This window comes from Aulonocara stuartgranti (assembly GCF_965226115.1).
Source record: "Aulonocara stuartgranti genome assembly, chromosome: 4".
Taxonomy (NCBI): Eukaryota; Metazoa; Chordata; class Actinopteri; order Cichliformes; family Cichlidae; genus Aulonocara; species Aulonocara stuartgranti.
Window position 1 is genome coordinate 36703843 of NC_138942.1, and position 16767 is coordinate 36720609.

Sequence of the window (16767 nt, forward strand, 5' to 3'; positions counted from 1 at the left end):
TGTTTGACAAGGTTAGTGATGTTGCCACAACCATACATGCCAACCCTCCCGATTTTTCCGGGAGAATCCCACCTTTCTCCAGATTTTCCACCCGGACAACAAAGTTGAAAAACCATATCACAGAATTCATAGCGCGGCCCAGCCAATTCCAGTTTCCAACAATGACGGCAGCGACTTAGCTTTAATATCACTCTTATTTCTCTTTCTGGGTCGCAAAAAAACTTTTAACATATTTTCAGGTGAGAATGTAGCTGTGTAAACTTCAAATATCTGAGCCGACCGACACATCGTCTTCAAACCCCGCGGTCTTTCACCACTCGGGTTAAACATGATGTACAAGTCACTTTGATAACTTAAAAACGTTCTTGTTTGGCTTTTTCAGTGTTTTATTTGTTCGTGAGTAAATCGGTTTGGCTGAGATTAAAGTTATTAGATTAGATTAAATTAAATTAAACTTTATTATTCCCTCGGGAGGGTTCCTCCGGGGTTTTCACACAGCTGAATAAACGTCAAACAGAAAACTGATTAAACAGAAGAGTTTACGTCAGTGTCCGGTTATATTTTAGACAGCAAGGAGCAGACGGCAGAGTTTCACTCCACCGAGGGAGCTCGTGACGTACTACCAGGTGTTGTGCCAAAAAGTGATTGTCTGCCAGAAACTGATTGCCGTAGCGGGAGCGCGCGCAGCTGCTTAAAGCTGTAGCGCCCGGATTACTTGCGTTGCCAGCTACTTCCGTGCAACTGATATAACGGGCGGGGGGGCAAACCAACACATTTATGCCTTTGTTATTAGGCAAAGGTATGCATTTATGAAACTTCAACGTTTCTTGTAACTGAATTATGACGCTTTTCAGAACGTTGCTTTCGGTGTGTAGCGCAGTCACGAATGACTACACGCATCACGATGGAATAATTAATGCCTACAGGTTTAGTATGTCTACTCTCGTTGTTCATATTTGTTATAAGACTGTCGAATAGTAGTTAAAACAATAAAGACCATTTGTGCCAGTATCACCATGACTCTTTCTTGTTTGTTCAGAATAACGACTGAGAACATGGCATTTTAGCGCTACCAAAAAGTGATTGTGGCCTATAACTCGTCACTGAAACAATATTTCTGCTTCAAACTTGGCGGATGTCATTCAGAAGGGTCATATGCCAAATATTACATCTCAAACAGTCCCTTAGAACTGCTGGATAACCTGTAAAGGAACATTAACATTGATAATATGCCATTTTCAGCCTGCCAAAAAGTGATTGTGGCCTATATCCTGTCACTGAAGCAATGTTTCTGCTTCAAACTTGGTGGATGTCATTCAGAAGGGTCCTATGTGACATATTATATCTCAAACACTCTCCAAGAACTGCTGAAAAACTTTTAAAATAACATTAATACCGATAATATCTCATTTTCAACCTGCCAAAAAGTGATTGTGGCCTATATCTAGTTAATGAAATACTATTTCTGCTTCAAACTTGCTGCATGTCATTCTGAAGGGTCCTATGTGACATATTATATCTCAAACAGTCCCTTAGAACTGCTGGATAACCTGTAAAGGAACATTAACATTGATAATATGCCATTTTCAGCCTGCCAAAAAGTGATTGCCGCCTATATCTTGTCACTGAAACAATATTTCTGCATCAAACTTGTTGGGTATCATCCAAAAGGGTTACATGTGACACATTATATCTCAAACAGTCTCTAAGGACTGTTGAATAACTATTAAAGGACCATTAATACCCATAACATGCCATTTTCGACCTGCCAAAAAGTGATTGTGGACCATAACTTGTCACTGAAACAATATTTCTGCTTCAGACTTGCTGGAAGTCATTCAGATGGGTCATATGTCAAATATTATATCTCCACCAGTCCCTTAGAACTGCTGAATAACTTTTAAAGGGACAATAATACCTATAATATGCCATTTTCAGCCTGCCAAAAAGTGATTGTGGACCATAACTTGTCACTGAAACAATATTTCTACTTCAAACTTGACTGATGTCATTCAGAAGGATCATATGTGACACATTCTGCTGAAAATTATGTATTCCTCAAGAGACGTAACTAGGATGCCCTACTTTTGTTCGCTGTTGTGCGCAGCTGTTAATTAAACTCAAATTTGGCAAACAGTGGAAAGCTAAAAAATTACGTAAAACATTCGACAAACTCACCTTGAACCTCAAAGTTCTTTGCCTTTCGACGAAAATTGCACTTTTGTGTGGTGGAAAACCCACTAGGCAAGGTTCCATTGGTTTTAAACGACAGGATATCGGAATAAAGAGTGAGGTCCATGACTCTGTAACGCTTTTCTTACACTCGGCTAATTGAAGCACTTTAGGCCTACCAATTGAGCTCTAAGCAAAACAACAGGATGTTGAGTAAATTTAAATCGGAAAAACATTTTTTAAAGGGAAAAGAAAAAGTAATATTCTAAAACATCAGAAATATTTTATTAAAGAATGAATGAAAACTTTCCAAAACGTGAAATTATACTTATATTTAGATAAGACAATGTATACAATCTAAAAGTTTTTTATTTTTATTTTTAAAAAGAAATGTCATGTCATTATGTGCGTAATAAATATTGTTTCAGTGACAAGATATAGGCGGCAATCACTTTTTGGCAGGTTGAAAATTGCATATTATCAATGTTAATGTTCCTTTACGGGTTATCCAGCAGTTCTAAGGGACTGTTTGGGATATGATGTGCCACATATCATCCTTTTGGATGATACCCAACAAGTTTGAAGCAGAAACATTGCTTCAGTGACAGGATATAGGCCACAATCACTTTTTGGCAGGCTGAAAATGGCATATTATCAATGTTAATGTTCCTTTACAGGTTATCCAGCAGTTCTAAGGGACTGTTTGAGATATAATATGTCACATAGGACCCTTCAGAATGACATGCAGCAAGTTTGAAGCAGAAATAGTATTTCATTAACTAGATATAGGCCACAATCACTTTTTGGCAGGTTGAAAATGAGATATTATCGGTATTAATGTTATTTTAAAAGTTTTTCAGCAGTTCTTGGAGAGTGTTTGAGATATAATATGTCACATAGGACCCTTCTGAATGACATCCACCAAGTTTGAAGCAGAAACATTGCTTCAGTGACAGGATATAGGCCACAATCACTTTTTGGCAGGCTGAAAATGGCATATTATCAATGTTAATGTTCCTTTACAGGTTATCCAGCAGTTCTAAGGGACTGTTTGAGATGTAATATTTGGCATATGACCCTTCTGAATGACATCCGCCAAGTTTGAAGCAGAAATATTGTTTCAGTGACGAGTTATAGGCCACAATCACTTTTTGGTAGCGCTAAAATGCCATGTTCTCAGTCGTTATTCTGAACAAACAAGAAAGAGTCATGGTGATACTGGCACAAATGGTCTTTATTGTTTTAACTACTATTCGACAGTCTTATAACAAATATGAACAACGAGAGTAGACATACTAAACCTGTAGGCATTAATTATTCCATCGTGATGCGTGTAGTCATTCGTGACTGCGCTACACACCGAAAGCAACGTTCTGAAAAGCGTCATAATTCAGTTACAAGAAACGTTGAAGTTTCATAAATGCATACCTTTGCCTAATAACAAAGGCATAAATGTGTTGGTTTGCCCCCCCGCCCGTTATATCAGTTGCACGGAAGTAGCTGGCAACGCAAGTAATCCGGGCGCTACAGCTTTAAGCAGCTGCGCGCGCTCCCGCTACGGCAATCAGTTTCTGGCAGACAATCACTTTTTGGCACAACACCGGCTTTCTTTAGACCGCGAAGGCCGGTCCTCAGGTGGAAGCAGCCTCTGAATTTGGACACCCCCGCTGTTTCCGGGCCGGCCAATAATAACGGTGACATTTAACGTATTTTATCCGATAAATAAACCCTGTAAAATATATTTATCCGCCCAAACAGCCCTTTTGAATGTCTCCCTAATTCTGAGGTCTCAAGGTTGGCAAGTATGGCCACAACACCTCACTTTTTTTGCCACATTTATTGAAAACCACGGCTCAGCTGTTTGTGGAGGTAAAATACATCCGCACAATTACGCTCAGCCATTGTTGTGAGTGCGCACGCCAAGGGGCTGCGAGACGTTTATACAGCCGTATTTCGCACATGACTATGAAAGGCGGAAGAGGAAGTAGTTCCTTTGAATGTAGGCAATCCGAATGTTATAGTTTCTTTCCACTGTGTTCCTGTTAATGATAAACTACAAATTTACTCTAAATTACTAAAATATCGATATTTTAATGTGAGAATCGATTCTAGAACATAAATGATTGGTATCGGAGGAATCGATATTTCAGGATCGATCCGCACATCAATAGTGTCCAGGTGTGGAGTGGAGCTTGTTGTTGGTGTGTGAAGAAACTGTAAGTTTGCTTTGTTTCCTCCTTTAACAGTTTGTCTTTAGGAACTTTACTGTTTGTTCAGCTCGTGTTTGATTTCTTCACACAACAAACTGTGTGTGTTTGTATTTCCGGTCTCTCCATTAAAGTCAGTGTGTAATGTTTCCTGGCTAACATCAGCTGTGTGCAGCTTAGTTCAGCACAAATCTGCCGCTCCATAGTTCACGGTAACGGACTCACAGCTGGACCAACGAGGCCGAGTGTGTCCGCCACTCTGAGCTACGTTCGTGTTTGTGTACTTGTAGTTTGTACTTTGAGTTCACTCAGAGCCCACAGAGGACGCAGCGTACGTGATGACGTCACAGCCCTTTACCGCCTTTACTGTCACTGTGATTAATATTTACACACGAGACACCTGCAGAGCTCTGACGCTAAGCTAGCACACAGCATGCTAACACTAAGCTAAAGCTAGGCTAGCCAAGAACCCAGAGTGAGGTTAAAGCTGAGTAAACACTGACCCCAGACCAGCACCGTGATAAAGTGAGCTGCTGCTGCTGAACTTGAACAGGTAACAAAGTGATGAGCAGTCAGGCTGCAGGTTTCTACCTGTTCATGTTTCTACAGTAGAATCACTTTGAAGTGTCTTTGTGCTGTTTCATCTTTGATTTGTGTTCATAAACACTCAGAGAAACATCACGTGACCTCATCAGGATCTGTGTTGGTGTGTGGGGCTGTACCTCAGCTTTATGTTGTTACATGCTCATTTGTTCATTTCACACAGTAACATCAAAGTAATGTTATGAGGAGTAATGAAGTAACGTACTCCATTACTTTTAATCAAAGTGTTCTGTGTAATATGTGTAATAATGACTGTTTTGAGTAATGACCAACACTGATCACAACAAAGAGGAAATGCCTCCAACATGCACAAACATTTGAGCCACAACATGCAGTTAATGTGCACAAATGTCTTTGATATGCTGCTCAGTGATGGTGGTGACTGTCAGAGCAGAGCTACTGAGAATCAATAAGTAATATCAATGATGGGATCAGAATCACTAAATTCTTCTCATCCCTGTCAGTATCATACATGTGCTGTATAATGTGATAAATGTAGAGGTGCTGGCTGTTCTCTCACTCTGCTGTTTAGCTGTAAAGGACGCCTCCCTGCCTTTGTCTCATTCATGACCTTTAATAGTCTCTTCTAACATGCAGAGATCTGTATGATCTGTTTCATAGAGTCTAACCAGCCTGTACAGGTAACAACAACAGTCACTGCATCACTGACACACAAACGTCATCTCTGTCAATAACAACATTCATACATGGAATAAAAACACATCAGTGGATCATTGCTGGAGCTGATGTTTGTGCTCCTGGTGCAAAGGCTCTCAGTTTCCTCCTTGAAATAACATCAGTGGTGGGTCAGCGACATGCTTTCTTTCCCTCTCAGGTTTAAATATCTGGGACTCTCCACCGTTTGGTTTTAGAGCTGAAGAAGCTTCTCAGATGAAACGTCTTCCAGAAACTTAAAGACGTCTCTTTTCTCTCCAAGCTCCTTAGATCACATGACCTGGATGACTGAACCTACAGACATATTGACCTGGTTTCATGGTCACATGACAGGTCAGAGGTCAGCGACTGTAACTCAGTTCCTCCTGTTAATGTGAACTCACTGAGTGTTTGTGGTTTACCTCTCAGACTGACTGAAGACGATGATGGAGGAAGAGGAGGACAGAGCAGAGTCTGCAGGGTCCAGCTGTCCGTCTGTGAGGAGTGACCGGTCCAAAGATTATAATCCAGAGTTCAGTGGTGAACCTGGAGCAACGAGGTCAGAGAGCTGAACTCACTGAGTAACAGAAATAATTCTGCACTGACATTATAATCAGTGTTGACTCTGGTTGATTGTCTGACTGTGTTTGTGAGCTGAGAGGAAATGAAAATGAGTTTGTAACAAAAATCAGTTTTGTCCAGTTTTCCTGTAAAAAGCTGAACTCTAATCTAAGAGGATGTTACTGACAGGAAACAGCTGCATTATCTGCAGTCTGTGTGATCACAGCTGCTTCAATCATGTTTGTGTCTGCAGAGGTCAGAGGTCACAGTCTGCAGGGTCCAGCTGTCCGTCTGTGAGGAGTGACCGGTCCAAAGATCTAAATCCTCCAGACTTCAGTGGTGAACCTGGAGCAACGAGGTCAGAGAGCTGTGATGACTCCTTTACATGTTTGTGTTTCCTGGATAAATATGACCTGAAACATCCTCAGATTGTTACAAAGATTCATTAAAAAGAAAACAATGAAAGAGAAAAGATCCAAATGTTCGACTTGGTCATTTGCTGTTTGAGGACAGTGATGCTCATATCTGTGGGGAAAGTGTGACCTGAGTGGGTTCATGTTTGTCTTTAAAGAACAGAGCTGCTCTGATTCTCTTTGTGTCTGATCTGTTAAACAGTCTGAGAGGTCACACAGAGACCCAGCAGCTAAAGCCTGGATCATACTGGCTGCTGTTACTCCATCAGGACAACACTGAACCACAGTGGTGTGGATGTAGTGGATAAATCCCACCATACTGATGCTCAGAGTTAACCACAGGGAACAAAACCAGATGTTACCTTCAGATTGTGACCTTTGGAGTGGACGATGCAGATTTCAATAGAGAATAAATGTTGTTGTTTTTCAGCTGTGAAGAAAGAATCTAATTTTCTGAACTTAAGAATTTATGATGCTGGAAACAACATGGAGACTATAACACAACATTTCCACTGTGTTCATAGAATGAATGTAAAACTGTCAGACATTCATTAAATATGCAAAATGTCTACAGAAGCATCAGAGGGTCAGACGTGAAGCACTCAGTGATTTTGATCAAATGACTCATCAGTTATTGATCTGTACTACACTGATCTACCACGTTAGTAAAGCTGGTGTTCTGGTGGTGGAGGGAGACTCGGATCATGTTCTGGTTTTGGAGCAGTGATCTGCTGATGGTTCAGTTTGATGAGCTTCTTCAAAATCATCCCTGACATCACCACTGAAAGGACGTCCATGAAAACAGACTGAAAATTACTGATATGTTCACAATCTGAGAGTTTAAAACTTGACAGACTTGATTCAGATGAAGTTATTTGAGCAGAAACTCCTGGATCTTTATCCTGTGTTGATCTAATCCTTCATGGTTCCTCCACAGAGTGGAGCAGCAGAGCTCAGAGGTTCCCAGTGGTCAGTCTGCCCAGCAGCATCAAACACAGCTGGACTCCATATTTATGGTCTGTACATGTACAACAACTACTGTTACATCTGTTCTGTTCACAGTCATCTCCATGCTGCTCTTTGTAGACCAGTGGATCGTCAGTGTGTCCAACATGGATCTGATGTTTGGCTCCATGATTTCAGTCTGATTGGCTCATTCATAAATATTCTGTTCCAGCTGCTGGAGGACAACATCATCACTTTTGTGAAGAACGAGCTGAAGAAGATCCAGAAGGTTCTGAGTCCAGATTACCCAGAATGCTTAGAGAGTCAGAGGAGCAGCAGCAGAGAGGCGTTTGTGAAGATCACAGTGGACTTCCTGAGGAGAATGAAGCAGGAGGAGCTGGCTGACCGTCTGCAGAGCAGTAAGAGGATTTATCTAAAGATTTAAGCTGCTGGATAAATGAGACATTTTCCAGAGATGGAAGATGGAGCAACATGTTTTAAAGATTAGTTCTTTTTGGAATTGAGTGTTTATTTTTCTTCTCATTCAGAACTTCAAGCTGCAGTTTGTCATCGTAACCTTAAATCCACCCTGAAGAAGAAGTTCCAGTGTGTGTTTGAGGGCATCGCTAAAGCAGGAAACCCAACCCTCCTGAATCAGATCTACACAGAGCTCTACATCACAGAGGGAGGGACTGCAGAGGTCAATGATGAACATGAGGTCAGACAGATTGAAACAGCATCCAGGAAACCAGACAGACCAGAAACAACCATCAGACAAGAAGACATCTTTAAAGCCTCACCTGGAAGAGATGAACCAATCAGAACAGTGCTGACAAAGGGAGTGGCTGGCATTGGGAAAACAGTCTTAACACAGAAATACAGCCTGGACTGGGCTGAAGACAAAGCCAACCAGGACATCCAGTTCATATTTCCATTCACTTTCAGAGAGCTGAATGTGCTGAAAGAGGAAGAGTTCAGCTTGGTGGGACTTGTTCATCACTTCTTTACTGAAACCAAAGAAGCAGGAATCTGCAGCTTTGAAGACTTCCAGGTTGTGTTCATCTTTGATGGTCTGGATGAGTGTCGACTTCCTCTGGACTTCCACAAAACTACAATCCTAACTGACCCTAGAAAGTCCACCTCAGTGGATGTGCTGCTGATAAACCTCATCAGGGGGAAACTGCTTCCCTCTGCTCGCCTCTGGATAACCACACGACCTGCAGCAGCCAATCAGATCCCTCCTGACTGTGTTGGCATGGTGACAGAGGTCAGAGGGTTCACTAACCCACAGAAGGAGGAGTACTTCAGGAAGAGATTCAGAGATGAGGAGCAGGCCAGCAGGATCATCTCCCACATCAAGACTTCACGAAGCCTCCACATCATGTGCCACATCCCAGTCTTCTGCTGGATCACTGCTACAGTTCTGGAGGATGTGCTGGAAACCAGAGAGGGACGACAGCTGCCCAAGACCCTGACTGAGATGTACATCCACTTCCTGGTGGTTCAGGCCAAAGTGAAGAAGGTCAAGTATGATGGAGGAGCTGAGACAGATCCACACTGGAGTCCAGAGAGCAGGAAGATGATGGAGTCTCTGGGAAAACTGGCTTTTGATCAGCTGCAGAAAGGAAACCTGATCTTCTATGAATCAGACCTGACAGAGTGTGGCATCGATATCAGAGCAGCCTCAGTGTACTCAGGAGTGTTCACACAGATCTTTAAAGAGGAGAGCGGACTGTACCAGAACAAGGTGTTCTGCTTCATCCATCTGAGTGTTCAGGAGTTTCTGGCTGCTCTTCATGTCCATCTGACCTTCATCAACTCTGGACTCAATCTGCTGGAACAACAACAAACAACCTCTACATGGTCTAAACTATTTAACAAACTAAAACTTCAATCTCTCCACCAGAGTGCTGTGAACAAGGCCTTACAGAGTCCAAATGGACACCTGGACTTGTTCCTCCGCTTCCTCCTGGGTCTTTCACTGCAGACCAATCAGACTCTCCTACGAGGTCTGCTGACACAGACAGGAAGTAGCTCACAGACCAATCAGGAAACAGTCCAGTACATCAAGGAGAAGCTCAGTGAGAATCTGTCTGCAGAGAAAAGCATCAATCTGATCCACTGTCTGAATGAACTGGATGATCGTTCTCTAGTGGAGGAGATCCAACAGTCCCTGAGATCAGGAAGTCTCTCCACAGGTAAACTGTCTCCTGCTCAGTGGTCAGCTCTGGTCTTCATCTTACTGTCATCAGAAGAAGATCTGGATGTGTTTGACCTGAAGAAATACTCTGCTTCAGAGGAGGCTCTTCTGAGGCTGCTGCCAGTGGTCAAAGCCTCCAACAAGGCTCTGTGAGTAAATCTGTGATCATGTTTATTTTTAAAATGTTGATTAAAAGTGGTCATAGATTTCTTCCATGACAGATCCATGTCCTAAAACCATGAGACAGCGTAGTTGTATAGTATAAAAGAAAAAAGGAGAACTTTTGACCACAATATTGTAACTTGAATGAACTTTTGATACAGCCTTTAAACATAAAATTTATGAACAGAATCGGTGACAAAGGGCAGCCCTGGTGGAGCCCATCACCCACCGGACTTATTACTATCCAACGTATTGCCGGCTATGCCAACCAAGCTCTTGCAATGGTTGTAAAAGGATCGAATGGCCATAAAATGTTTCTCAGTTTTATTATTTTCAGTCACATCTGTTTTTGATTATTAACTGAATATTTTAAAATTCAGGCTTTTTATGTTATACAAAACATCATATTTTCTTATGATGTCTTGTATTGATTCTGAAGGAATAGTTTTCATCAGTATCGCAGATACCAGCCTGAATTTTACTTTGTATTGGATCAGAAAGGAAATCAGTGGCATCACACATCACTTACAGCAACTTCAGTACCTCTTCATTTTAATAAACTGGGGGGAGTTGCACCAAGATTCAGTATGAGATAAAGAATTATTTTTAACTGTAAGGTTGGAGAAATCTGTTGTTGGAAATTGGAAGAACAGGTCATCTTAAAAATCACTGCATTGTAGTTTTATTCAGGCCCCTTCAATCTGTGATCGCTGTTGCTTTGCATTGTAAATGCTACTATTACAAAAGTCACAAATATTAGTGTATGTGTGTGTTGTTGGGTAATAAACCAAAAGAACAGAATCTACCAGCACCTCACTGATTTCTGCTTAAAAACAATAAAAAAGCAATAAAGCTCTGATTTGTTTGGTTGATCTTGTCTCCCTTCCACCTTGATTTCAGACTGAGTGGCTGTAACCTGTCAGACAGAAGCTGTGAAGCTCTGTCCTCAGTCCTGAGCTCCCAGTCCTCCCATCTGACAGAGCTGGACCTGGGTAACAACAACCTGCAGGATTCAGGAGTGAAGCTTCTGTCTGCTGGGATGAAGAGTCAATACTGCAAACTGGAAACGCTGAGGTCAGATCAAGCAATATCGATTTTTTTTTCATCAATTAACATCATTTAATCAATTTCATTTGGAAAAAATTAACAGTGTTTATGTTTTGTTTTTTTAATGAATCCATGCAAGTCACAGTAAACTGCCACATTTGTCTTTTGTAACATGAGGCAATAAGGATTCCAGCATGTCCTGAAACAGTGTTGAAATATTGTAAATGTAGTAGCTCCTCATGGCACCATGAATATACTTTAACACAAGTGTTTCATGTCTTCTTGTCATCCTTTCTTCAGACTGAGTGGCTGTAACCTGTCAGACAGAAGCTGTGAAGCTCTGTCCTCAGTCCTGAGCTCCCAGTCCTCCCGTCTGACAGAGCTGGACCTGGGTAACAACAACCTGCAGGATTCAGGAGTGAAGCTTCTGTCTGCTGGGATGAAGAGTCAATACTGCAAACTGGAAACGCTGAGGTCAGATCAAGCAATATCGATTTTTTTTTTCATCAATTAACATCATTTAATCAATTTCATTTGGAAAAAATTAACAGTGTTTATGTTTTGTTTTTTTAATGAATCCATGCAAGTCACAGTAAACTGCCACATTTGTCTTTTGTAACATGAGGCAATAAGGATTCCAGCATGTCCTGAAACAGTGTTGAAATATTGTAAATGTAGTAGCTCCTCATGGCACCATGAATATACTTTAACACAAGTGTTTCATGTCTTCTTGTCATCCTTTCTTCAGACTGAGTGGCTGTAACCTGTCAGACAGAAGCTGTGAAGCTCTGTCCTCAGTCCTGAGCTCCCAGTCCTCCCGTCTGACAGAGCTGGATCTGGGTAACAACAACCTGCAGGATTCAGGACTGAAGCTTCTATTTTCTGCAGTGGAAAGTCCAAAGTGTACACTTGGGATTCTCAGGTCAGGATTCAGTCTTTTCTGATGATGATTTAAAACCTGAGTCAGGTCGATAAATGGCTTACTCATTTACAACAGACATGATTTGTCAAATCACCTTATATCTAACCCAAAGGTCCTGTGTTTTACTACTTTGATTTTTTAGTAAAACACAGGACCTCTTAATATTTATCTAAGAGACCATATATAATTTTTTTCCCTGGATCATGTGTGTACCCTCCTGGTTGGAGCTCCAGCAGCCTGTATCAGTGAATGGGACTTTAAATGAAATTGCTGCCCCTGTCAGGAAGAGGTCTGAGTGACACACAAAACAGAAAATATGAGCACTGCATGTGTCTGAGGCTACTCAGATACAGACCTGAATGAGACACTAACTTTGTCTCTGAGAGATAACTTTTATTATTAAATACACTTCATTTCTCATCTGTGTAGAGAATGTAGAGTTTGACATGCTAATATTACAAAATGAAAAATCACACTGAGTCACAAAGAAATTGTTTTGGAGTATTTATGGTTCAGCTGATGAAATTGTTCAAACAAACCAGTAATTTACACCGAAACAGCACAAGTGAAACTTTTTCGAGGGACTTACACTAAGCTTGTCCTGGTACACCTGTAGAGCCCAGCTTCTATGGACCATGAGCTTAAGTTCTGTGCTGCTCTGATTTATTGCCTGTGCTGTCTTTCAGTTCAGCTTTGTCGAGTCTCTGGTAGGATTTCTTTTACATGACCTGTGTAAAAACAAAACAGGAAACACATTAAGCTGAAGTAAGATGCACAATTTGAAAAATGGGGCACAAAAAATGTTGCTGCTTTCTGGAAAGTGCGTCTAAGAAGACCCAATGGAGAAAGTGAAGAGAAAAATCAAAGATTAAGAAGAAGAAAATGGCAGAGGCAGTTTCTCTTGGACTGCCTGCAGATGGGGCGAGACTCTAGAAACAGGGATGATTGGAGAAAATGCAAAGAGGCCATAGGATAAACCAGGAGATGAATACTCTGGTGTTCTGGGGATAGTGGGAGTGAGAGGGAGAGATGCCAGTAAATGATTTCAAGGATAAATTTGAGAGAATCAGAGCTAAGAAACCAAAGCAAGTGGAGAACTACAAACATATGGACAGACTCATAATTAGGCCAAAGACACATTAAAGCAATTATTACAGGTTTAGAAACAGGGATGGATATGAAGGAGCTTAGCATGAATTTGCATTGAGGAAAGAATAGCAACGAGCATCAGAGGAAACAGTTAGGAAAACTAAAAGGATGTACTGGCAGGAATACTGCAGTACTTTAGGAAGAACTACCGTATTTCCCAGACTACAGAGCGCACCTGAATATTAGCCGCACAAGCTAAAATCAGGGGAAAATCCTGTTTTGTACATACATTAGCCGCACCTGACTAAAAGCCGCAGGTGTTTCAATGTTGACTTATCATATGTAAGAGAATATGCACAAAGCGAATTGTCAGGAAAGAGACGGCTGTTTGGAGACACACCCCTTTTATTAATATTTTGAAAAACAAGTTATGGGTACATATTTGCATAACTTTTTAGGTATATGTACAAGTAGCGGTAATTACAAGTACAAAACATGTACTGTGCTTCATAAATGAGTAACAAATGTAGTACATAACAATAACCTACAGCACACCAGAACAATTGATTCGGACTACCTTTTAGGCTCAGGTGCAGTGACACGGCTTTAACAAGAAGAAAAGTCAGTCCTTCACCATCTTTCTCTTCTTCCTGCGCACTAAAACCACCAAAGTCCTCTCCTCCAGTGTTGGAAACAAACAGGCTCAGGGTGGCTTCGTCATCCACTCTCAGCTTCTTTCTTTCGTTGTCACTTTCAAAACCAAAGAAATCCTCGTTGTCAGTGTCAGAGTCGAACACCCTCAGAAGGGCCGTGGCGGTGTCCTCCTCTCCATCATGCAGCATTCAGCCCTTCGAAATCTGTTGGTGATCGTGGATGTTTTCACACTTTTCCACGCTGTCAGAATCCAATGGTGGAGTTGGGCATAACTTGCTTTTTGCAAGTTTATCGCCGCTCATCATCCAGGCCTCCAGCTGAACGGGTAGCGCTACTTTGAAGTTTGTTTTTCGCGCTACCTCGTATGGCACTACGTTGCCTGACGGATGGACATGTGACCAACATACCACTCTTGAACCCCGATCCTTCCGCCAGGCAACGTAGTGCCGTACAACAGCGGAACAAACAAAACAAATCCGCTCATGGACAATCCATAGAAAAGCCGCACCTGACTAAAAGCCGCAGGGCTCAAAGCTTGTGCAAAAAGTAGCGGCTTATAGCCCGACAATTACGGTACACCAGTTCAGAATGTGTGGAGTACAGTTAAGAACATGAATGCAGACAGGAAACAACAGCAGCTGTTGTAAAGTAAATTCAAACTCCTTCATTAAATGCAGCTGGTTGAGTTGAAAACAATGGAGAATGATTGTGTTACGTTGTTTATTCTCTATAGAAATGGAGCAGGAGTGCATGCAGAGCTGGACGTGGGCTGTATATACATGCGTGTATCTGTTTTGTCTGTGAGCAGAGAAAACAAAGCGCTGGAAATGTCATATTGAAATGTTAAATCAGGAAAATCCTGGAGAAGAGGATAGTTCTAATGTTCAGTTTGTAATGTTGAATTCAACACAGCTCTTAAATGCATAAAAATGACTTCACCTGACGTCAGACTGAACAATCGGATTAGCTACTGATATTGATTTAACCCGTTTAGACCTACCATAGAACCAAGTCCGCCAGAGCTTATATTATATTTTTACCTGCTGTGGAGCCATTTTTGGGAGCATTTCAAGTTGCTATACATCAATACAACCATTACAGCCTAAATTTTAATAATATGTATGTATTAAGTGCATAGTAATTACATAAATTGCAAAAAAGTGCAATAAACTACAAAAAAATTGAAAATCGTTTTTGTTTTTTTAACATATATTTCTAGTTAGAGAAATTTAAGAGGCTTATCCCTCAAAACTGTAAATACAAAAAAGTTGCACAAAATAGTTTCCCACCTCAGGAAATTTATTTTGAGTGCCTTCATAGTTTTATTTTTGAAATACACCAATTTTTATATACTGCAGGAAAAACGAAAATAAATATTATACTGCAAATTTGCAAAATAACAGCATATGCATCAAAATAAACTATTTCCAGCAGAGCAATATGAGTCCTAAGCATATGTGGAAGGAAACTGTAACCTAGGACAAGCTGATGGCATAAGATGTAAATACAACTCCTCAGGTTTCATATGCAAAAAAAATTATTGCGCTAGCTCACGTGATTACAGTGCTACCGGGATTTAAAAATAGTTGCGCAAAACGGAGTGTGCCCACTCTGACCAGTTTTAAAGGGTTAAAGCAAGAAAATCTGGTATTAGCATTAGATGCCAATTCCTATTAACCTTAAATTAGCATTACCTGCTAATGGCAGTCTACTTAGCATTAACTCCTCACTAATGTAATGCTAATCCACATCAAATTATCTTTAGCTTTAGCATTAGCTGCTAGCTTCAGCCTACCTAGCACTAGCTGCTCACATTGTTAAAAGGGAAGAGAAAACGATATTAGCATTAGCTTGTAATAATTATTCACCCCTAATTAGAATTAGCCACTAATGGCAGCATACTTAGCATTAACTCCTCACATCGTTATAATGCAAATGATGCTAACTTGCATTAAATTAGACTGCTGTTATTAGCTAATGCTATTTAGCAGTAGCTGCTCACATTGCTATAAAGCAAAGGAAAACGATATGAGCATTAGGTTCTAATGCGTATTTGCCTTAAATTAGACGTAGGTGGGCAGCACGGTGGCACGGTGGTTAGCACTGTTGCCGCACAGCAAGAAGGTCCCGAGTTCAATTCCACCATCAGGCCGGGGTCTTTCTGTGTGGAGTTTGCATGTTCTCCCCGTGTTTGCGTGGGTTCCCTCCGGGTACTCCGGCTTCCTCCCACCGTCCAAAGACATGCAGCTTGTGGGGATAGGTTAATTGGATAATCCAAATTGCCACTAGGTGTGAATGTGCGAGTGAATGTGAGTGTGAATGGTTGTCTGTCCCTGTGTGTTAGCCCTGCGACAGACTGGCGACCTGTCCAGGGTGTACCCCGCCTTTCGCCCTATGACAGCTGGGATAGGCTCCAGCGCCCCCCGCGACCCTGAAAAGGATAAGCGGAAGCGAATGGATGGATGGATGGATAGACGTAGGTGCTAATGGCGGCCTACTTAGCATTAGCAGCTCAGATGTTGTAATGCTAGGGAAAAGAGTGTTAGCATTAGCCGTTCACAATGTTATAAAGTTAAGGGAAATAGTGTTAGCATTAGCTACTCACATTGTTAAAAAGTGTTAGCATTAGTGCATAATGCTAATTCACATCAAATTAGCATTAGTTAATAACGGCAGCCTATTTAGCATTAGCAGATAATGTTGACCTTGGCCCACTGGAAAAGTTCAGAACTAAAGATTTAGGAGTGTTTCTCGATAGCTCTTTCTCGTTTGAGAAACAAATGAATTCTGTTATTAAAACCAGCTGTAAGGTTTATATTGTTGATTGTCATTTATGCTTAGAAATATTTACTCATATATGCTTAGAGTTGTATAATCGATTGCATGATGATAGAGGTTTGATCCTGAGTAGTCTGTAAAGACTCTGTGTGCCTTCCAGAGTGCTCTGGCTTGCACACACCACTTGGGGCCATGAGAGAGGTCGTACCCTCTCTTACTGATTTATGGTGTAGGACAGGGGTCTCAAACTCAATTTAGCTGGGGGCCGCTGCAGGCAGAGTCTGGGTGAGGCTGGGCCGCATTAGGTTTTCCACAGGAAAGGCATGGTTAAAAAAATTCCAATCCTCTCAAATCTCTTTA

At 41.3% G+C, this 16767-nt stretch overlaps 1 protein-coding gene across 1 annotated transcript; it reads left to right on the forward strand.

Moving 5' to 3' along the window:
- The first annotated feature begins 11203 nt into the window (after positions 1-11203).
- On the forward strand, positions 11204-12737 carry LOC309705005 (uncharacterized protein). The gene is made up of 2 exons (XM_082530599.1): positions 11204-11438; positions 11713-12737. The coding sequence occupies exons 1-2, from the start codon at positions 11239-11241 to the stop codon at positions 11906-11908; spliced, it is 396 nt and encodes a 131-aa protein (XP_082386725.1). The 5' UTR covers positions 11204-11238; the 3' UTR covers positions 11909-12737.
- Positions 12738-16767: the final 4030 nt, after the last annotated feature.

Bases quoted from the DNA above. Each gene is read 5' to 3' on its own strand.
- LOC309705005 (XM_082530599.1), top strand. From the start codon at position 11,239: ATGTCTTCTTGTCATCCTTTCTTCAGACTGAGTGGCTGTAACCTGTCA. The intron at 11,439-11,712 runs GTCAGATCAAGC...TCCTTTCTTCAG, and splicing joins TGCAAACTGGAAACGCTGAG to ACTGAGTGGCTGTAACCTGT.